Source organism: Leuciscus leuciscus (assembly GCF_965113295.1).
Source record: "Leuciscus leuciscus genome assembly, chromosome: 4".
Classification (NCBI taxonomy): Eukaryota; Metazoa; Chordata; class Actinopteri; order Cypriniformes; family Leuciscidae; genus Leuciscus; species Leuciscus leuciscus.
The window spans coordinates 2,008,617-2,032,175 of NC_138728.1; the positions used below are offsets into that span (position 1 = coordinate 2,008,617).

At 37.3% G+C, this 23,559-nt stretch overlaps 2 protein-coding genes and 1 long non-coding RNA gene across 4 annotated transcripts in view; 2 read left to right on the plus strand and 1 right to left on the minus strand.

The window, feature by feature from the left end:
- LOC309496739 overlaps positions 1–23,559 on the plus strand; it is a 121,421-nt gene that overhangs the window by 29,047 nt on the left and 68,815 nt on the right. The window lies entirely within an intron of this gene.
- On the plus strand, positions 4,625–11,868 carry trim35-14 (tripartite motif containing 35-14). Its single transcript, XM_082166819.1, has 6 exons — positions 4,625–5,192; positions 5,277–5,372; positions 7,331–7,561; positions 8,257–8,279; positions 8,374–8,489; positions 10,856–11,868. The coding sequence occupies exons 1-6, from the start codon at positions 4,797–4,799 to the stop codon at positions 11,377–11,379; spliced, it is 1,386 nt and encodes a 461-aa protein (XP_082022945.1). The 5' UTR covers positions 4,625–4,796; the 3' UTR covers positions 11,380–11,868.
- tulp3 (TUB like protein 3) overlaps positions 14,764–23,559 on the minus strand; it is a 25,291-nt gene continuing 16,495 nt past the window's right edge. The window contains exons 5-10 of one of the 2 annotated variants that reach the window (XM_082166818.1): positions 23,145–23,336; positions 22,592–22,704; positions 21,578–21,695; positions 20,891–20,989; positions 20,628–20,799; positions 14,764–15,877 (exon numbers count right to left, since the gene is read on the minus strand). In XM_082166818.1, the coding sequence (XP_082022944.1) occupies positions 15,744–15,877; positions 20,628–20,799; positions 20,891–20,989; positions 21,578–21,695; positions 22,592–22,704; positions 23,145–23,336 (828 nt within the window). In that variant the 3' untranslated portion in view covers positions 14,764–15,743. The remainder of the gene's footprint in view (positions 15,878–20,627; positions 20,800–20,890; positions 20,990–21,577; positions 21,696–22,591; positions 22,705–23,144; positions 23,337–23,559) is intronic. The other variant, XM_082166817.1, reaches the window with a different exon arrangement.

A 23,559-nucleotide genomic window follows, 5' to 3' on the forward strand; every position in this document is an offset into this window, starting at 1 on the left:
ATTCCACTCAACTTCATTCATCAAGTCACTATGAGTTTCTTGGAGAAAGACGATATCAAGCTTTTTTTGCTCAATTATTTCATAGACTGTAGCACGCTTTACACTATCCCTCCCACCATTAATATTTAAAGAGCCTATCCTCAAAGCCTCCATATACAAAATTAAGATGGGAAATAAAGAACAAAGCATGATAGAAAAGCAAAGAAAAGACACCGTGTAATACATGGTTTACAATTTTTTTGATTTACTCTTTCTCTTACTCATTGCTTTACTTTTCCTGATAGTGGTAAGAAGCTTTTTCAAACGAAAACGCTTCTTCTCACAAAGTTCATCAACTCCTACAGTCTTCTGATAAAAAATAACAGAGTGAACAAACTTGTCTATATCAGAGAAGAAATCATTTATGTTGATTTGTTTACCATACGTTTCGTCCAAAAAATTGTTAATTTCTTCCAGACTATACAACGAATCTTTATTGAAAACTCCCGAAAAACCTGTCTGAGAAGCATTAAATACACTTCCTTGTGAACTACCATCATTTTCACACATAGAAACTTGTGACTCAGCATCATCAGACTGCTCCTCCTCCATTTCCTCATTATTCAAGACGCTTAAAAACGATTCAATTCCATCATTTGCACTCTCCCCCGTTTTCGTACCACTGGTACTAGCTACTACTTTGTTAACATCAGAAACTAGATCAGTTATGCTAATCTCTGGGGCTACAAAAGCTACAACATCCTCATTTCCAGTGTCCACAGCCGGTAACACAACATCTGAATTCACATCACTCACCTCAACTAGTGGAACAACCTCATCTTGGGCCGCATCAACGCTATTGTTTTCGCCCTCGTCCGCTCCTGTCGTGTTTTCTGCACCCGTTTTCTTATGTGGACACATCAGTCGCTTGTGTCCGATGTCTCCACACTCGAAACATCTTATGCTGCCAGTAGTTGCATACACCATATATAATCTTCCCTCGTGTTTCACACGAAAATTAATATCCAGTGTATTCTCAGGCGATTCTAGAACCATGTAAACGTACCGTCTAAAAGACGCAACGTGCTTCAGAGCCGGATGTTTACATCCAAGCGCAACAGTTTTAAAGGGACTCACAACTTTTCCAAAACGCGCTAACTCACGTTGCAAAACGTCATTGGATACGAAAGGCGGGATATTTGAAATTGTTACCTTTGTTGTCGATATATACATTGGAGAAAGTTGCACAAACGCATCTTTAACAGTAAGGCCATTTACTATCAAACGATTCACTAAATTTTGTTCCTTCAAAAAAACGACGACAGCCTGATTCATCCGTGATGCAGATACAATGTTCTCGTGACCAATTTGATCACCAACTGCAATTAACACATCCTCCACTGTGGCATTATCCTCAGGAACACATCTAAAACCATTGCGGAGTGATAATGATGGCGTCTCATCAAGAGACGCCATCCTGCCACACAACCACCACTATATTTACAATTTATTTCCTAGACCATGTATTTTCTGGAAGGAAAAAGAAAATGTAAATAAGAAAACAAGAAAGTTCTCACCCTCACACAACAGCTCTCACCACCACCACTATCCCCAACTCCCAGCATGCAACAGAGAGAGAGAGAGAGAGAGAGAGAGAGAGAGAGAGAGAGAGAGAGAGAGAGAGAGAGAGAGAGAGAGAGAGAGAGAGAGAGATAGAGAATGTGTGTGAGAGAGAGAGAGAGAGAGAGAGAATGTGTGTGTGAGAGAGAGAGAGAGAATGTGTGTGTGAGAGAGAGAGAGAGAGAGAGAGAGAGAGAGAATGTGTGTGAGAGAGAGAGAGAGAGAGAGAGAGAGAGAGAGAGAGAGAGAGAGAGAGAATGTATGAGAGAGAGAGAGAGAGAGAGAGAGAGAGAGAGAGAGAGAGATAGAGAATGTGTGTGTGAGAGAGAGAGAGAGAGAGAGAGAGAGAGAGAAGAGGAAAACTGACATGGACAATATTGGTGAACAAACACTGTTTTGGCTTTGATGCGGCGTCGAGTCCCACATGGATCCAGCAGTTCGGCGGAGCTCTGGGAGACGAGAGCACATCTCAGACGGCAGACACAAACACCTGGGTCCCACAAACATCACAGCTCCTGCCTCATATCTGTCTTTCACTCCCGCTTATGTGATAGATCTCACTCTCTCTATTCTGTGCATTTATTAAAGGAAAAGTTCACAGAGAAAAATTATGCAATTATTTACTCGCTCTCATGTCGTTCCAAACCTGTGTGCTGTTATTCTTTCCTGTAGGACACACAAAAAATGAATTTTTGCATGGATATTTCCAATCATAGTGTTTTAAAATCCAAAAAAATGATGACAAAAGCGTGTCTGTATATCATTAATCAGCACGTGTTAGAAGAGTAAATGAGGACGGTTTGCTTCTTTGAGCGAGAACTATAGAGTCTTGCTTATGTGATAGATCTCCCTACATCTCTTATGTGTGTTTATTAAAGGAAAAGTTCAGAGAAAATGGGGGAAAAAATTGAAAAATGTTTAATTATTTACTCACCCTCATATCGTTCCAAACCTGTGTGCTGGTATTTATTCCTGTGGGACACAAAAAGAAAGCATTTTTGTGTGGTTACTGTCAGATCATCCAAAAATGATGACAAAGCCCCGTTCAGCGTGTGCTGTATATCACTGAACAGCACGGTTTAGAAGAGTAAATGAGGACGGTTTGCTTCTTTGAGCGAGAACTATACTTTTAATGATACGCCAGTGTTCAAACAGCATCTGCAGGACCCCACTGTGATTAATAAGTGCCATTCACAGAGCGGCTCTACGTAGCGGTAGGACTCTCACTCACCATATGCTGGAGGAAAACAAGCTAATGAAATAAAGGAAAACTTTTTTTTTGTGCACACCAGCAAGAAAGTGTGGAAACACTCGTGAGATTTTGATTTTCTTTTAAAGACAATCAAAAGTGAAATGCCCAGTGATGTCCTGAAGTCAAGTCACATGGATGCACACTGCCATCTAGTGGCGATTTTATAAAGCTCAGATCTTTCGCGGCCCTCATTTACTCAGGATGTTCACCTGGTTGTATCACACAGTACATGGACACTAATGAATTAGCATTGGAGCACTGTACTATTAAACTTAGTTTAAACGCATGCAATCAGTGTGAAAAGCATCAATAGGCATGCCAGGTTTCTACCAAAAGTAGTACTTAATTATTGCTCCTGATTGAACTAAAATAATGTTCTTGAATTTTTTTGATTTTCCATATATAGAATGAACTATTTGCTATATTTCAGGTTAGTAATTTAACATTTGCTTGTGTATATGCACTACCTGTCAAAAATTTGGAAATGGTTTTGAAAAGAAGTCTCTTCTGCTCACCAAGGCTGCATTTATTTGATCAAAAATACAGTAAAAATTGTAATATTGTGAAAAATTACAATTTAAAAACAACTATCAATGGAAATTCGGCTAAATTGTTTATTGTTGACGGCAAGGCAATCTACCCTACTTCTATTTACAAATTAAACTGCTGTTTATTGGATAAAATTGATTATGAGACTATACTTTAAATGCCTTAAATAGTCAACAAAATTAAGTTAACTAAACAAGTACTTACTAATTCACTGATGCAAAACATATGTCTTCATTTAAAGTCCTCCTGTGGTGAAAATCAAGCATTTAATGTTGTTTATACGTCTATGTGGTGTTTTTATTATGCTTTAAGACAAACCATGTGTAAATTCATAAGTCGACACCATTGCTGAGTGTTTTCTCCTTAAAGGGATAGTTCGGCCAAAAATAATATTAAACCCATGATTTACTCACCCTCAAGCCGTTCGAGATGCACATGTCAATCATTTTTCAGACAAACACATTTTCAGTTATTTTAGAAAATGTCTTAGATCTTTCAGTGGTTATAATGTCAAGTTATGGGGTCCACCTCCTTCAAGTCCCAAAAATGTACATGCATCCTTCAAAAAAGTAATCCGGCTCCAGGGGGATAAACGAAGGCCTTCTGAGGGTAATCCGTGTGGTTTTGTCGTAAAAATATACATATTTAAAACTTTATAAATGAAAATAACTGGCTTCCGGCAACGGTCGACGCGCATTCACGGGAGATGGATGCCGGCGTATGACGTATGACGTAGCGTAGGAACCGTTGTACGTAGTGTACGTCCTACGTCATACGAACTATCCCTTTAAAACTGCAGTGAACCAAAGACAGTCTCGAAAACACGCTTTGAAATCGCTGGTGTTTCTGACGTCACAGACGACCTTGTAACCAATCAGATCAACGTGTGATCGTCAACCAGTGGATCTCTGAGCTGAGTGAGTGAGTGGAGGCGGGGCTCATTTGCATATTCATAGAACCGCGTATACTAAATGAGGCGAGGGTGTCGAGTTACAGTCAAGCTATTTTCAGGCATGAAGACTTGTTTTTCAAGGAAAAAACTTAAATGATTGACAACAGGGGGACTTTAACATAATTGTACTGATTGACATGAAGATTTCTTTTTCAAGGAATTTTTTTTTAAATATGTACTTTTTGTGGTCAAAGATGAGTTTTAAGGGATACAATTATTGACTTTAAGGCTTAAAGCTTAGGTGCCACGTCCCATGTGATCATTTCCTGGTTGCCATTTGTTGTAATACAGTGTTTTAGAGAGGGAGGAGCCGTTTACTATGTGTTCCACTGAAATGAAAGTGAAAGAAATGAAAGGCTTGGGTCTCATGGAGAACTAGAGCAGGTTTCATAATATCTCCAAATAAATGTTTTGAGTTGTTTCTACTGAGGATTGTTTACAGTCATGTCAGACGCTCTGTCCTTCCTGGAGGAGGACTTGACATGCCTCATCTGTTGTGATGTCTTCACTGATCCGGTAACTCTGAAATGCAGCCACAGTTTGTGCTCTGAATGCCTCCAGCGTTTCTGGACGACTCAGAAAGAGCCGCAGTGTCCGATCTGCCGTAAGAAATGCTCACGCGACGAGCCCACCAAGAGCCTGGCATTCAGAGCGCTGTGTGAATCCTTCAAGACCAGGAAACCCACAGCTGTGTCAGGAGACGTCTGTCCGCTGCATAAGGAGACACTCAAACTCTTCTGCTATGATGACCAGCGGCCCATCTGTGTGGTCTGTTACACCTCAAAGAAGCATGAAAATCACAAGTGCTCTCCTGTCGAAGAGGCTGCTGGGAATTTAAAGGTAGGAGAAGTTTGAGGAATCTAATCTGAGTGAGTGTTTGGTTTCTTCAAGCTTGTTGTTAAAGAGTTTATCCTGTGATTCCAGGAGATTGTAAAAGAACAGATCAGCAGACTTCAGGAGAGCCTCGCTGACTTTAAGAAAGCCCATGAGAGCTGTGTGGATGAGGCTGAGCTCATTAAGGTGTGGTTAGTGTTTCATAACCAGTACAATAATGTTAAAGCAGGGTGTCTACAGATATAAACAAGTTAAATTTAAGACTTTTTAAGACCTTTTTAATGCCACTTTGAATGAAATTTAAGACCAAACCTGTAATGGAAATACACATTATATTACATGCGTATATGTAATATTTAACCTAAGTAATTGAAATAATTTAATATTCACTACTTGTTTATTGAACTAAAATCAATGTAACATTTGCAACCGTGAGAATATTCAGAAAAATAGCTCCCGTCATGTTATGTTGCTTAACTATATCACACGTTATCAATAAAAAAACTCAACATTTTGAATTTTTACCTCAGTATGTGTGCCGTTATGCTCATTTGTTTTGATTTCTTCCTATAAAATCTATCACAGAGACAAGCAGCGCGAGCCTCAACAGCGTTACCAGAAAAAGCCTACATTATCATTATCAATAGCTGTTTATGTAATAAAATCCGAATCATTCTGGCGATTCGATGCGTCACTGGTTATTTGACGGACATTAGGTCCGTCAGACTGGAGAAAGTTTAGCGGTAACGTGACCAGAAATATTTAAGACCTATCGAATCTGAATTTAAGACATTTTAATACTTTTTAAGGCCTTTTATTAGGAAAACTTTATTTAAGACATTTTAATACTTTTTAAGGCCTTTTATTAGGAAAACTTTATTTAAGACATTTTAATACTTTTTAAGGCCTTTTATTATGAAATCTTTATTTAAGACATTTTAATACTTTTTAAGGCCTTTTATTAGGAAATCTTTATTTAAGACATTTTAATACTTTTTAAGGCCTTTTATTAGGAAAACTTTATTTAAGACATTTTAATACTTTTTAAGGCCTTTTATTAGGAAAACTTTAAGACATTTTAATACTTTTTAAGGCCTTTTATTAGGAAAACTTTAAGACATTTTAATACTTTTTAAGGCCTTTTATTAGGAAAACTTTATTTAAGACATTTTAATACTTTTTAAGGCCTTTTATAAGGAAAACTTTATTTAAGACATTTTAATACTTTTTAAGGCCTTTTATTAGGAAAACTTTATTTAAGACATTTTAATACTTTTTAAGGCCTTTTATTAGGAAAACTTTAAGACATTTTAATACTTTTTAAGGCCTTTTATTAGGAAAACTTTATTTAAGACATTGTAAGACTTTTTAAGGCCTTTTATTAGGAAAACTTTAAGACATTTTAATACTTTTTAAGGCCTTTTATTAGGAAAACTTTAAGACATTTTAATACTTTTTAAGGCCTTTTATTAGGAAAACTTTATTTAAGACATTTTAATACTTTTTAAGGCCTTTTATAAGGAAAACTTTATTTAAGACATTTTAATACTTTTTAAGGCCTTTTATTAGGAAAACTTTATTTAAGACATTTTAATACTTTTTAAGGCCTTTTATTAGGAAAACTTTAAGACATTTTAATACTTTTTAAGGCCTTTTATTAGGAAAAATTTATTTAAGACTTTTTAAGGACCCGCGACCACCCTGTAAAGTCCCCCTGTCGTCAATCATTTAAGTTTTTTCCTTGAAAAACAAGTCTTCATGCCTGAAAATAGCTTGAGTGTAACTCGACACCCTCGCCTCATTTAGTATACGCGGTTCTATGAATATGCAAATGAGCCCCGCCTCCACTCACTCACTCAGCTCAGAGATCCACTGGTTGACGATCACACGTTGATCTGATTGGTTACAAGGTCGTTTGTGACGTCAGAAACGCCAGCGATTTCAAAGCGTGTTTTCGTGTCTTTGGTTCACTGCAGTTTTAAGGAGAAAATACTCAGCAATGGTGTCGACTTATGAACATACACATGATTTGTCTTAAAGCAGATTAAAAACACCACATTGACATATTAAACAACATTAAAAGTTTGATTCTCACCACATGGGGACTTTAACAGAAAGGATTAAACCTTCTTAAACCATTTCAGGAACACACCAGTGTGGAAGAAAGCAAGATCAAGAAGGAATTTGAGAAGCTCCATCGGTTTCTAAGAGAGGAGGAGGAGAAACGGATCAGAGCGCTGCGTAAAGAAATGCAAAATCGAGATGAGAAACTCAAGGCCAGAATGGAGGATCTGTCCGCACAGATATCAGACCTATCCGAGAGGACGGCGGCTCTCTGGCAGCACCTGGAAGCCGAAAACGTCACTTTTCTGCAGGTACAGATGGGATACGCATCACATCAGGGGCCGGTTTCACAAAGCTAGTTTAGACCGGTCTATAGTGTTAGACAAGTCTAAAATTTGCTCATAGACTAGGCTAATGCAAGTTAGACTGTTTCACAAAAATAAAGACTGACTTAATTTAGTCCTCAGGCAAACTTAGGTCTAAGACTCTGTTACCTTGGCAACCAGCAGTAACAATCAGTCACATTACAAACAGCCAAAAGAAAAGGGAAAATGGCTCATAATTTAAACATTTCTTCTTGTTACTACATTCTCCGCTAAATTTCCCAAGTAAAATGTCTTTGTAACTGTTATATTCCTCCAACACACACATCTCTTCCGCTGGGGTAAACTGCACTGAGCGGTTGAATACGCTTACTCGATCCGCCATGTTTTTTGTTTTGAAAAGTGTCTTATTTTACCCAGAATGCATTGCAGTGTAGTCCTACTTAAGATAGTCAGAGTCTTCAGTGCTTTGTGCAACGGTCTGATTTAGATGTCTATCTGTAGTTTGACTATCTACTATATCTAAGCCATAGTCAAAGTCTATCTTTGTGAAACCGGCCCCTGGGGCTAAAGCCAATCAGAGGGCTGTAATCTGACGCAAACGTGTCTAATAATCAATGTTCGTGATGTTTGCGCACACACATGACTGAGCTGCACTAACTGCTTTTTTATTTCTCATTCAGAATTACAGTGATGCATTGGAAAAGTGAGTCTTTTTGCCATTAGCTTTAAAATCCCATTGCAAACTATCTGAAATATATAAAAAAATGACACGTATATCTAACCGTTTATGCACACAGACTCGAACACCTGTCAGCACCAGACTTGAGCCCTGAAACGGAGGAATTTCAACACCATCCCATTCAGACAATGATCTTCACCACCTGGGCCAGAATGCAGAAGCTTGTGGAACAGCGTGAGTAATAACGCCTCCTTTACTTTAACTAATGTTGCTCCAAATCATAATATGCTGCTTTATTTCCATGGAACAAAAATGGAAAGTTTCGTGCAACTCTTATACAGTTTATGGAGACCAGAGGCTTGAAAGGTCCAACATGGACAAAGAAAACATACCATTTTTGTATATTTTGGTTTTCTTTCCGTATATTGCAGTATTTTTGTGTATATGTGTGTCTTGTACTGGAGTTTGTTATGTATTCAGAGTAGCATGAAGGAGGGAAGCAGAAGGGGAAAACGTTTTTAGACCGTTTGTTTGAATCACATGCTAAAACTGCTAAAATATAGATTTTTCTAAGGAATTTTACACACAGGGCTCAACGCTGATGATTTTTTTCTACTGCAAATGTTTTACTTGCCCTGCCAAAATTTTCACTGGCCCCACCACAAAATTTTTTTTTAAATAAAATAGGCCTAGTTAGTGTTTTTGACTCTTAACCTTAATAAATGAGGTTATATGACACCAAAAACTACGAGCCTAACTCGTGTAAATTTCAAAATTCATATTGTTAAAGACAAGTAAGCTCTCAGTAAAGAAAAAAAAGAAAGAAAAAATAATCAAATTATGAGCAATAGCAAAAAAAAAATACAATAGAACAAACATACAAATGAAATAAACCGTGCTTTTCATGTTTTTCAAGTAGGTCTAACGGTAATTTTCAGGCACAGAAACTGAATAATCAAATGTAAAATAACACTGCATAGTCTTCACTGTGTAAATTAAGTATACTGTAGATTAATCCTTATTAAAGTTACAAAGTTATTCAGTCAAGAGCAGTGATTTTTTTCTTTTGTCCTTTGTTGTTTGATCAAAAATTAAAAACAGAGGAATATTAGGCTGCTGTCACTTTAAGAGCTGCGCAGATCCAATATACTGTTACACATGCGTTGCCTTTCTCGAAAGTTCGAAAGCGTGCAAGTATTGAATCGAGTTCTGTTTCGCATCTTCTTGACTTGATTGGCCATTAAAACACGTACAAATGATAAGAAAGCACTGGTTCAACCGAGCAAGTGTCCCGAGCACCGATAAAACGTGGCCACGGGCCATCAGGCAGTCCTTATTGTCGAGCCCTGATCAAAAATTTTTTTAATAATGTCACGCGTCAGCTGAAGCGGTCTTCCTTCTCCTAGTAGCATGAGTACCATGAAAGTACAGTTGGTATGTCTTTTTGGACCAAGCCTCTGGTCACCATCGTATGGAAGCTTGTTTCCACCACAGAATAAAACATTTTAAAAGATAATTGCGACTTTTTATCTCACAATTGCGAGATATAAAGTCCGAATTGCGTGAAATAAAGTCAGAATTGCGAGATATAAAGTCAGAATTGCGTGAAATAAAGTCAGAATTGCAAGATATAAAGTCAGAATTGCGTGTTATAAAGTCAGAATTCTGACTTTTTTTCTCGCAGTTGCGACTTTATATCACGCAATTCTGACTTTATAACACATAATTGCGAGTTTATATCTCACAATTCTGACATCTTTTCTCACAATTGTGAGATATAAAGTCCAATTCTAAGTAAAAAAAAGACTTTTTTTTTTTCTTCTCAGAATTGCATGTTTATATCTCGCAATTCTGACTTTATATCATGCAATTCTGACTTTATATCTCCCAATTGCGTATTATAAAGTCAGAATTGCGAGATATAAACATGCAATTCTGAGAAAAAAGTCAGAATTTCAAGTATATTTCTTGCAATTGCGAGTTTAGATCTCGCAATTCTGACTTTATAACACACAATTGCGACTTTATATCTCATAATTCTGACTTAACACACAATTGCGACTTTATATCACGCAATTCTGACTTTATAACCTGCAATTGCGACTTTATATCATGCAATTCTGACTTTATATCTCCCAATTGCGTATTATAAAGTCAGAATTGCGAGATATAAACATGCAATTCTGAGAAAAAAGTCAGAATTTCAAGTATATTTCTTGCAATTGCGAGTTTAGATCTCGCAATTCTGACTTTATAACACACAATTGCGACTTTATATCTCATAATTCTGACTTAACACACAATTGCGACTTTATATCACGCAATTCTGACTTTATAACCTGCAATTGCGACTTTATATCACGTAATTCTGAGATAAAAAGTGTGAGATGTAAACTCGCAATTGTGTGAAAAAAAGTCAGAATTTGTGAGATTAAAAAGTCGCAATTACCTTTTTTATTTTTCACTCTGCGGCGGAAACAAGTTTCCATACCATCCACTTTTATTGTGTGGACCAGAAAACATAACAACCCAAACACATACTCCGACATTGGTGCACTGGTGCTGACCGCTGTAGTTTACGCTCATCTGTGTGTTTACAGCTCCTGTGACTCTTGACCCAGACACAGCCTCAGATAAACTGATGGTGTCACAGGATTGCACCAGTGTTCAGTACGTGCAAAATAAGATGAAAGTGTCTGATCTCCCGGAGAGGCTGTATGTGGGAGTGCTGGCCTCACAGGGCTTCAGCTCGGGTCTGCACTGCTGGGACGTGGAGGTGGGAGACAACGACCACTGGACACTGGGAGTGGTGGGGGAAACAGTCAACCGCAAAAAGCTTTACAAAATGGATCCAATGAGTCGTTTTTGGTGTTTTCGTTACGTGGAAGGGAAATACAAGAAAGGTAATAAACCTGCCAAAGATATTGATGACGATGAGAGGCCGAATGTCATCCGACTGCAGCTGGACTTTTACAAAGGACAGCTGAGATTCATTGATCCCTTCAGAAACCGAATTTTGTGCTCCTTCAATGGTGGATTTCCAGAGAGGGTGTTCCCATATTTCTGCACTGGAGATTTGGACACACCACTTAATGTTTTCCCGGCAAATCAACAACAACAGTGAACCACAACTAACATTACTTTTTTTTTACACATGTTGTGTTTTGTGCAAGTGCCATCTTTCTTTAAAACAAAGGCCATTTGGTTTGATAATCTATCAAATGCAATGACCTTCATGCATTTCTAAGTGTGCAAGTATCCTAATACCGGCAATTTTTGGTTATGTATGTCAAGCCTTGAGATTATTTAATTCATGCAATGTTTTAGTACATAGCTGATGCATTAATAATTAGTAGAGATACACTGATGTATTGGCCGGCGATATTTATCGGCTGATCTGCATAATGGCAATAGCATTAAAAAAATGCCAATTTTTCAAACCATAGTTTATTAATTAGTAGTCATTTTAAAAGACATTATATGATCAGTTTAGCGAGGGGGAAAGCAGTAAATATTTTTCTGAAGTAGCTAAATTAAATACTTGATATATAAAGCAACTGCACTGGAATTACGCATCAATCCATTCAATAAAAATGATTTGATTATGCAGCAATTATCTAGATAGTGTAACTTATTGCATGTGTTTTTGAACTTTGCGCATTTAAAACACGATCAAAACCGTATTCTATAATAACAAAACTTAAAATAAGTGAGCAAGCGGTATCGGTATCTGATTCGGCTAATAGCTAGTTCTTTGTTTAAATCAGTATGACCAAAAAATCCTATTGGAGCATCCCTAATAAATAGTCTCCAAATGGTCTATATGAAAAGCAACAAAGGTCTATTTGATGTACCAGTGTGATAATATTTCATTTTAGTGTGGTGTTCACATCTGCCTAGTCCAGCTTAAAGACTCAAGCTCATGGAGGTGCTGCTGGTGGCATTTTCTCCTTTCTGATATTGGCTATATTATGGAAGATAATAGATAAAGCTAGCTAACACGTATAATAACTGTTCTGATTAAACTCTCATGTCACGAAGACTAGCAAACCCTGAGCTGTCATAAATATCTCAACCTGAGGGTGTATGTCAACATAATTAGCTCTATATTCTCCAGAAACTGTTTGCATTATTTATCCAAGGGCATCTTGATAGTGTATTTAATCTATTTAACTGGCAAAATTGTTTCACTTGGCGGTAAACACAAACACTCGTGAACTGAAATCGTGAGGTAACCCTAGCAACCACAGCAACTCCAGTAATATCCTTCATGTCAGGTAATTATTGGATGGAATATTGACAATATCTAAATAATGTAATTGTTTAGCACTTTATTGTATATGTAAATATCACAAATATACCATTAAAAAAAACGTTAGTGGTTTGTTTATGAAATTTCATATTTGAAAACTAAGTTTGTCTAACTGTGCTAAGCTAAGGACAATTAAAAGTTGCGCATGACGAACAGATTGCGCCAGAAAACCTCCTGAAGACATTTAAAATGAAATTCGCACACTTTATAATTTATGTTTGATATTTCATAACTTTACGAAACTCCATGATATAATTCATTTGTCGTCAGGGAAAAGTGACTCACCTCAGAAAACCCGAAAACCAGAGAAAACCAATGAAAAGGCGCCATTCGACGCCACACCTCCGCGCATGCGCACTGCAGTAACCGTTCACTCGTACTACGCATGCGCAATCTCAGATGCGCTAAATGAATAATGCTAGCTTTTTAAAAAGTAAAGACATTTGATTTGATTTGCACTAGTTATCTTATTATATGATTAATAAACACGCCACTGATTTTACAGCGTTTACCAATTTAAAATGAAGGTTCATATAGACATGAAAATTTAAATTGAGTTAGATACTCTTGTATTTATCTAGAAAAGTGTTTAACAGATTAGAAAAAAGGTTAATATATGTAAACGTTATAAAAAGTATATATATAGCCAATCAAGTTGAAAAGGCTAAAAATCTGTGCCAATGAAACTCGATTTATGGATAAATGTGTAGCAGGTTTTGTATTTCCAGCCCAGATGATAAGGATAAAAAGTAATGCAGTTTTCTTTTTTCAAATATTTATGACTTTTAATAACTGTATTTCTACCAACAGAGTCATCATAAAATACAGTTTGTGCAAACAGGTTATCGTCTTAAAATGAAAACAAAAATGTTTTGCTTTTTTAATATACATATATATCAGTACACTCTTGGCTGACACACACACACACACACACACACACACACACACACACACACACACACACACACACAGATGATGAATATCAACACACATCAATCATATCAATAGGAATACACACTTAACAGGAACAAATGTGCTTGAACTTCCCTTTCTCTAGTTCCTCATGATGTAAACACAGCATTCAGGCACTATTTACAACTACAGCAACATGTTAAGGCAACTTTCACAATCCATGCAGCGGTAATTACCAGAAGTGTGCATTCCCAACAGTGTGCGTCAGTTCTCAAAGGTCAACACAAGGGCACGAGAGGGAAGCTGGGCGACTGAGACATGGCCAAAGAGTCCAGCATTTACCAACATGCAATGTGTTTTCTCAGGGATTGTTGGTGAGCAAAGATTTTAAAAAGACAAATAATGAACCACATTTTAAAAACAGAAGGTGTTAAAATTTTCATATTCTACCATGAATGCAAAAATACAACAACATCAACCGAATAAAAATGTAAATATGAAGGAAACAAATATTCATATCACCCCAATATCAAAAGGAAAAGGAGAAATTATATTGTACCTGAAGAAAATGAGTGCATTTTAACAACCATAATGCATCTGTGATTCCCATTTACTGTCATACCAATTTTTACTCTATTACATTATTTTTTTTGTTGCTGTTTAATTTTCTTCATGCAAAATATAACTTCTTATTTTTCTTATAATCTCAAAGGGGAAATCTGACCAGAACTGGTTCTTATAGGGATAGTTTACCCTAAAATGAAACTTAATTCATCATTTGCTCACCCTGGTGTTGTTCTAGTGCCAAATGCTCTTCTTTTTTGTCCCATATGACACATGTCATTTATATCCCACGTTTTATAAGAATATACAATAGGGTTTGGCAAATCGAATCGAAGTTAAGAGTAAATGAATCTTGATTTCTCACAACTTGTGTGTTTTTCTGTGTGAACTGCGGCGCTAATGGAGTCTCATGAACACTCAGTCGTGAGCAGGACATTTTCTTAAAATAATACATTAAATCTCATCATTGTTTTCTTACCAAACCCCATCGTAAACCCCCAGAACACTTACGACACGGGACCTTCCTGTGATATTTTCACATCTTTTTTAAAGACGCTTGATGCTGGTCGCTATTCACTGCCATTATATGGAAACACGAGACATTTAAAGGACAAGTTCGGTATTTTACACTTAAAGCCCTGTTTACAGATCGTATCTGATGAAATAGAACGGTTAAGATTAAAATTTGGACACATGCTCCTGTCCCGAGAATTTTAGGTTTATTTAGCTTTTGTGGACCTATTTTGCCAAACGCGTCACACCCGTGATTCTTCCGTTGAGAGCTTGAATAATAGACACTCCAGCCCAGTTGGTGGCGATAATGCACCTTTGCCAATTGCAAGCAAACCACGGGCATTTCATTGAATACACAGAAGAAGCAGAAGAAGAAGCGGCGGAGTAATACCGTAAAGGTGCTGCGGTCTCACAGCACGTCCTATTAAGTCAATGGAGTTGGACAAAAACTACGATAAAACCTGTTGGAATGCATCTTTTTCAGCGATTTTTGAGTGAACATATCAGTGAACACCCCCTGACCACTCGGTGAGTTTCACGTCTTTGTAAACGAAAGTTTAATGTGTTTTTAGGACGGAATCTTCCAGTGCACATAGACAACCATTGTGGGGGTGGGGGGGGAAGCGAAATAAACCTAAAATTCTCGGGACAGCAGCATGTGTCCAAATTTTAATCTTAACCGTTCTATTTCATCAGATACGATCTGTAAACAGGGCTTTAAGTGTAAAATACAGAACTTGTCCTTTAACATTTCTCCTTTCCTGGTCCAAATAAAGAAAGAAGAGCAAACGGCATTAGAACAACACCAGGGTGAGTAAATTATGACTTAATTTTCATTTTAAAGTGAAGAGATTCTCCCTATAGACGTCCTTCTCAAATCCATCATAACATCACAGAAAACATCATAAAAATCTCTCCGTTGCACAATATCCCACAGTGTCTTTTCTATTGGTCCAATTAAAGCATAAATCCCACGCATCGTCTCTTTTCAGGAAAAGAGAAAGCCGGTAAATAACTCACAAATGTTTAAATGAGTTGGAGTGTTTCATTTACAAAAGTGAATTAATTTGGTCCTTGTTTCTGATTTATTTTCGGTGGAGCACAAACCCTCGCCCTCGGGGGCGTGACGAGACGATTGTGCTTTAGTGTCCTGAGTGGAAGAGGTTGGAGTGTGTCGTGTCACAGGTTCACTCGCAGGCCAGTTTGCTGTCGAAACTGGACAGGCCGATAGCGAACGCCTGCAGGGCGCACATGGGGTAGTTAAAGTCCAGAGTAAAGATGTCCTCCGCCACACGGCCGAACTGCATCACGATGTAATCCGCTGAAAACACACCAACACACAATCACAACAGCGCAGACAGACCTTGAATGTTCGACAATGCTTGACAAACCTTCCCGGAAAGCACATTATATGAAGAGCAGGGTTATTTACATTTACATTTTACATTTAGTCATTTAGCAGACAACTTTGTCCACAGCGACTTACAAATTAGGACAAAATTCAGCGAGTCATCATAAAGAGGCAAAAGCAACAACAACGCAAGAAGTGCTCAAAATACGAAGTTCAGGTATTATTCAGAGTAGCATAAGCCTGATAAGTGATGTTTCAAAGGGAAAGGAATTTTTTTTTTTCTTTTTTTAAGTGCTAAGTGTTAAGTGCTCACGGAAGAGATGGGTTTTCAGCTGTCTTTTGAATGTTGTCAGGGATTCTGCATTCCGGATGAGGGTGGGGAGAGCGTTCCACCAGCATGGAACTGTGAATGAGAATGTTCTGGAAAGTGATTTTGTGGCTTTCTGTAATGGAACCACGAGACGTCGCTCGTTGACCGATTGTAGGTGTCTACGATGGTTATTATCGTTAACTGGTAAAGTCACCCTCGCGTCAATCATTTTATCGCTTAAACTCATCTTTGATCATCAACATGACATATTTTAAAAAAAATTCCTTCTTAATGCTTTAAAAATAGCTTGAATGTAACTCGTGCCTCATTTAGTATACGTGGTTCTATGAATATGCAAATGAGCCCCGCCTCCACTCACTCACTCAGCTCAGAGATCCACTCGTTGATGATCACACGTTGATCTGATTGGTTACAACAAGTAGGGTTGGGTACCGAAACCCGGTACATATATGGTACCGGTCCGGTACCCAGGTAACGGTATGTAACCGGACCGAACCAAAACGCAGATTTCGGTGCCACTTAAATGCCTCAGCTCGTCAGCTGTCGGTTGAAATATTTGCCATATGGTTCTCCGAAACGGTAGCCTGGTAATACCAAACTCTGCTACTTCGCTTTGCTTCGTAGACAGAGTCTGGAAGGGCATAATTGAAAAGCGTTTTCTTTCTCGCGGGGGGGCGCTTGTCTGAAGTTTAAAATCACTGGCTACCCGTAAGCCAATCACATAACGTTTGGTTATGACGTGTGTTATGCGCCGGCTCAGCCGCATCTAACTTCCACTGTAAACACATGTATGATGCGAAAACAAAACCATCGAGCGAAATACCGGAGTGAACATGGCTGTGAACGACTTTTGCAGATTATTTGTAGGGCTGGGTATCGTTCAAAAAATTTCGATACCGGTTCCTAAACGATACTTTTTTCGATACCAATTTTATGAAATCCATTTTAACAAGATTACATAACACATTACCTCAGAAAAACTTTGGTGTTATTTTTTTCAGTTTGACTCATGCTCCTTAGCCAGTGCACAAAGGAACAAAAAAAGCACAAAGGAACAAAATATTTTTTTTTTATAAAGAGCTCATGCTCACCAAAGCTGAATTTGTCTGATCAAAAATACAATAAAACTTGTAATATTGTGGAATAGTATTACAATTTAAAATCTTATTTGAATATATTTCAAAATGTAATTTATTCCTCTGTTGTCAAAGCTGAATTTTCAAAATCATTACATCAGTGTCACATGATCCTCCAGAAATATGAAAACAGTTTTTGGAAACTATGATAAATTTTTTCATGATTCTTTGATGAATAAAACATTCAAAAGAACAGCATTTATTTAAAAAAAAAGAAATCTTTTGTAACATTACACATGTTTTAAGGTCATTATTGATCACTTTAATGCATCCTTACTGAAAAAAAAATTCTGACCAACCAACACATTATTGAACGGCAGTGTACACTCAGTAGGTCATTATTGCAATATAAACACAGTCAGAGTGATCAACAAGGTATCTCTTCAGTTACCAGTCGAAGACGGAGCAACTTTCTGCTCTTTTGTTTACTCGTGCACTGTCAAGGGCTTCATCATATCTGTCGCGGTACCGTCTTTGCAGCAATTATTTTACCACAAATACTGCATCGCGCGCTGTTGGCATCGAGCCTGGAGAAATGTATCCACACTTTTGATCGACATCTTTAGGGTATTGTGAGTGTGTGTGCTCGCGTCTCATTGAGTATGTGAGCGAGTTTGTGTGTGTGTGTGCTCGCGTCTCATATGAGAATGTGTGCGTGGACAGTTTGTGTGCGCGCGCGCGTCTCATATGAGTATGTGCGCAGAGAGTTCCGCGCGTCTCGTGTGTGTAGAGTTCACGTGTATGTGCGCGAGCGACTTTAGGCGTGTTGTTGTGCATTTCATATGTATTTGTTTGAGCACTGACGTTGACGAGTTAACCCCTTAGGTATCGAAATATGGTACCGAAAAACAAGTCATTTTTCGATACTCGATAGTATCGAGGCAATTCGGTCGGTACCTAAAAAGTATCGAACTCGGTACCCAGCCCTAATTATGTGAAGTAAATCTATGCATCCACGGTACAATCAGCGTCTACGTCACGGCTCTCAGCCCGCAGTCTGTTCGTTGATTGGCCGGCTGTTTTGAGGCCGGAGGAAAACGGGAAGATAGGTCGCTATCTCAGACTGAGTACAGAAGCGAACTGAAATTGAGCGGAAGTACGAAGTCTGACGTAGTCAGGCTACCGAAACGGACGTAAGAAGCATAATCGCTAGTATGTAATCGCTAGTAGAGCTGAAACAACTAATCGATTTAATCGATTATTAAAATAGTTGTCAGCTAATTTAGTCATCGATTAGTTGCTAAATAACTTTTATTTGCCATAAGCGGCTCATTTCGTGCATATTTTAAATCTGCGGTGACCAAAGTGTGGCAGTAATGAGCCACCGGAGGTTTTACTCAGCCAGTACAGCAGGAGAAGTAGCGAATAGCCAATAGCTGGCCTTGTTTTATGTCACGTGCTTCCCGCACAGCGTCTCTGCAGCATTCAGCGAGATGGCGGAGGCAGCAGTGGAGTAAGCTCGGGAAAGAAAAAGAAAAAAGCAGAAGATAAAACTAATCGAACGAAGCAGCATTCGGCAGTTTAGGATATCGCACAAGATTTGTCAACAAAGAAAACATTTCATCACTGGAGAGGGTTTTTTTTCGAAACCATCGATTTTGATTAATATGCGAGAGGGAGAGAGAGAGCAAGACAGCGCTCGGGTGAGTGCGCGCGCGCGGCCGGGGCTCTCTCTCTGCTCGTTCTTATGCCCTGTCAAGCGCGCCCTGTTAAACTGACAGGACTTAAAAACACATGCAAATGATACACTTTCACTCTATGACGGTTAAACTCTGCAATTAATGATTTTTTCTCGGAACTAATGTTTTGGTAGGAACGAAAGTTTACATCGTATGTTTCTCCGGAATCAGCCAGCGCGAAGGATGTCTATATTCCGATTGGTTGCTGGCGTTTGCCGCTGCTTGCCGCTGAACAGCGTCATAGCTCATTACCATAAAGTTGAGCTACTTTCTGATTGATTTCACAGCATAAGCTATAAAGCTGTTTCCCAGGTATAAGCTGTGTGTTTACAGGAAAAAAATAAATAAAATGCAATTTACTGCAACTGTATTCTGTTTTATTCTTATTCTTCGTGAAAATATGTTCTGCAAGATTCCTTAATAAGCTTTGTTCGGGATGTTAAACTACTTTAGGAGCCCAAAGGACTGCCATGGTGAAAACATTATTTGAAATCTCCTTGTGAAATTTGCTAGAGTACGTATGGGTCAGTGTTTTGATTGCAGAAGAGTTCGACAAAGGATTACTAACACATAATAAAACACAACTCCAGGTATGTTTTTGATGAGGATATGACAATGCAAAATAGTTAAAATCTCTAAAAAGTCTATGTTGAATGATAAAGACCCTTTGTTAATAATTTACTTGGGAAAAAATGGGCAAAACTAAAATATAAGTACATAAACCGATTAATCGTAAAAATAATCGCCCGATTAATCGATTATCAAAATAATCGTTAGTTGCAGCCCTAATCGCTAGTTAATCATTCGACATGTACGATCGTTCACACCGCTGTGATTAGAACGTTCAGATAGTGTGATCATCAACTTCTAAATTTAGATCTGCGTTCGCACGTTGGCTGGCGCTGAGCCAGAGACAGACGTGCTCAGCGCTGTCATATAGCACAACTAATCAGTGTTTTCAACCACATAAAGTTCATTTTAGGTTTCAGACATTTAAATACACATAAGGACTAACAAAACAATACATTTGAATACAATAAAAATGTGGTCATATTTTTGCAGAAGAAATATTTAGCCTACTTATTTAAATATATTTAAGTATACTTAAAATTGAAAATATTGTTCGATTTTAATAAAAATGTTTCTATTTCATTATTTTTCAATAAAAAAGCCGTTCTGTAATGTCATTCACCATCGCTTTGAGGCTTTTAATTTTTTTAATTTAATTATTATAATTTTTTTTTAAGTATCGATTCAGGTACCGTTTAGGCACCGGTACCATTTTAAAAGTATCGATTTGGCACCAGTATCAAAAAAAAAAAAAACGATACCCAACCCTAGTTACAAGGTAGTTTGTGACGTCAGAAACACCAGCGATTTCAAAGCGTGTGTTTGAGACTGTCTTTGGTTCACTGCAGTTTTAAGGAGGAAATACTCAGCAATGCTGTCGACTTATGAATCTACACATGGTTTGTCTTATTAAAAACGCCACATAGATGTATAAACAACATTAAACGCTTGATTTTCACCACAGGGGGACTTTAACAGATTAGTTATGGACTCTTGTAACTCACGGTCATTGTCGTGGACGATCTGAAAGTTCTTGACGGACGCCTGAGTGACTCTGCCGTGGAAGTTCAGCACGTATGACTGAGTGTCGTCGTTCCACACCGGCGCTTTATTGTGCAGCTCGATCAGATTGTCCAGTGAATGATTCTGCCATTTACTCAGCAGAGACTCCTGCTCCTGAAACACACACACACACATCCATGCATCACTCGCAGTCTGCACTCATAATGACCATCTATGATTGACAGCTGTCAGCAGAAACACTCACACAAGGGGGCCGAACCGGGACCCGCTCGAAACTCATGTTCATGCCAGGAATGATCACAGTCATCTTCCGCGGCCCTTTGAAGCCCAGAACATTAGTCTCCTAAACACACACACACACACACACACACACACACACACACACACACACACACACACACACACACACACAGGGTTCGTATTAGAAACTGTAAAATGAACTTTTCAAGCACTACTTTTTGGTTTTCAAGGACCACAATCAGAGATTGCACTTATCGAACAATATCTTTAGTATTTTATTTTAGTATAGTATTTTATTACAGATATAAGGAACCCAAAATACAACTTACAACGTATGTAATAACATATTAAATACAACGTTTATAATGGCTGTTTTTTTTATATTATATATAATTTTATATTATAATGTTGGTGAGAACAGTTCTGATGGGGGTTTAGCACACGGGCTGCAGTGTTAATGTTGCGTGAAAAGATCATATTTGTGTGGTTTATTTAAATATTAAATTTCATATATATTGTATTTAAATAAGTCAAGCACTTTTCAAGTACCTCTTCGTAAATATGACTGTTGTTTCAAAGGTTTTCCAGGACTTAAATGTAAAAAAGTCAAATTCAAGTACTTTAAGAACTGCACACAACAATAAGAAGTGAGTGAACACATGGTAACACACACACACACACACACACTCACGTAGCAGATGGCGGCGAGCTCCTGTCGTGTGTTGATCTCCTCCAGCAGCGCTCCGGGGCTTTTCGAAGGGTTCGTGCCGTTATCGTACACCGTAAACTTCGTTCCCATCAGATTAGACCTGCACACGCGTGAAGAGAGGCATTTTATTACAGCTCTTGGGTTACTGAGGACAAATGTGTCTTATTTGGGCTGTACTATGTCTAGCTCAGGGGTTTTCGATCTTTCAGATGCCATGGATTATCCTCGTGCGGTGGACCGCAATCCTAACGTTTTACAGGCATGAATAAAGACCTATCACATTAAATTCCTATTATCTGTAATATTTCCTTAAGTTAATCAAATTTTTTGCATTTATTTATTTATTTTAATCTATTTTTTATTTATTTATATATTTTTTACACTGTAGACTGTTTTCTCTAAACTTTTCCTATCCATTTTTTAAATGTATTTACTGTTTTATTTTATTAGTTAAATCTTTTTTTCTTACTTATTTATTTCTATTCCATTTTATAATTTTTATTTCAAATTATTTTATTTTATTAAATATATTTTTAGTATTTTGATACAATTTACATTTATTGCATTATTTTAAAAATATTTTTCGTTTTTTATTTTATTTATAAAAAATTACATTGTTTTTCAATAAATTAAAAAAATTGTTCATTTAATCATTTCAATCAAATTAGTATTATTTATTTATTTTAATAAAAAAAAAAATTAATACATTTATTTTAAATAAATTTTTATTTTGATTTATCCATTTATTTTAATAAAAAAATATATATTTTATTTATTTCTTGTAATCAAAATGTTATAGTTAATTTATTTATCTAAATCTTGTTATTAGTGGAAATTATTTTCTGCGGGAACAAAAGATCAACTGAACAGGAAACATCCATCACGGGTGATCCGATCGTGAGTTCACAGAGCTAAATATGATCCGATCCCTCAAACCTCATTTGGATGGATGTCACCTGTGATCAAAGAATCACCCGAGACGTGACGAGTTAATACCTCAGTTTTCCTATGAAGCTCTCGCCCTCCCGGGACAGATCTGTGGCGTCCACAGAGATCAGATAGTTTGATGTCTTGCTCTTTTTCCTCTTGCGTCCAGCCAATAAAAACACCTGATGAAAGAGAGACAGATTATGGATGTTTCCTGTTCAGCTGATCTTCTAACAGCATTTCTTACCGCAGACTATTATTTCCACTATTAATAAGAATTAGATGAATAAATAAACTATAAAAAATGGATTACTATAAAAACTGAATACTTTTTAAAAATAAAATTAATAAATAATAAAACATTTATTGAAATGATTAAATGAACAAATACATTTTTTTTTTTGAAAAACAATGTAAAAATAACATAATGAAAAAAATTTAAATAATGCAATAAATGTAAATTGTATCAAAATACTAAAAATAGATTGAAATTAAAAAATAATAAATTGAAATATTTTTTTTTATAAAAATGGAATAAAAATAAATAATAATAAAAAATTATTTGAATAATAAAATAAGTAAATAAATACAAAAATGAGCAGAAGTGTGTTGAGACGGTCACCTTCTTGCCGTCCTCTCTCTCCAGGTGCATGAAGTACGTTGGGTAGAGTCCGCGGTCCATGCCCTTCTTATCCCGTGAGATGCGACACTTGAGCGTGACTCCCCGCGGAGCCGGACGAAGCACGAACTCCTCCAGATTATCCACCTCGATGGAGGAGCCCTCAGCCGACGGAGAACTCGCCGGGATACACTCCTGACGGCCGGGAGAGAGACACATTTAACACACTTTTATTTTCTAAATTATTTAACGCTTGCACCGTGGAACCTATTTCAAGGTTTGCTCTTTCAGTCTCAGAGGAAACTCATGGAAATACCATATCCCATAATAACAGTTTAATGGACTCAACAATGCAGTGTATGAAAATTAAGCAGAAAATTGAGACAAAGACAAAGCAATATTGATACTATGCACCTTT

Coding starts and splice junctions, on each gene's coding strand:
- trim35-14 (XM_082166819.1), top strand. CDS start 4,797: ATGTCAGACGCTCTGTCCTTCCTGGAGGAGGACTTGACATGCCTCATC. Junction 5,193..5,276: donor AGGCTGCTGGGAATTTAAAG/GTAGGAGAAGTT, acceptor CTGTGATTCCAG/GAGATTGTAAAAGAACAGAT. Junction 5,373..7,330: donor ATGAGGCTGAGCTCATTAAG/GTGTGGTTAGTG, acceptor AAACCATTTCAG/GAACACACCAGTGTGGAAGA.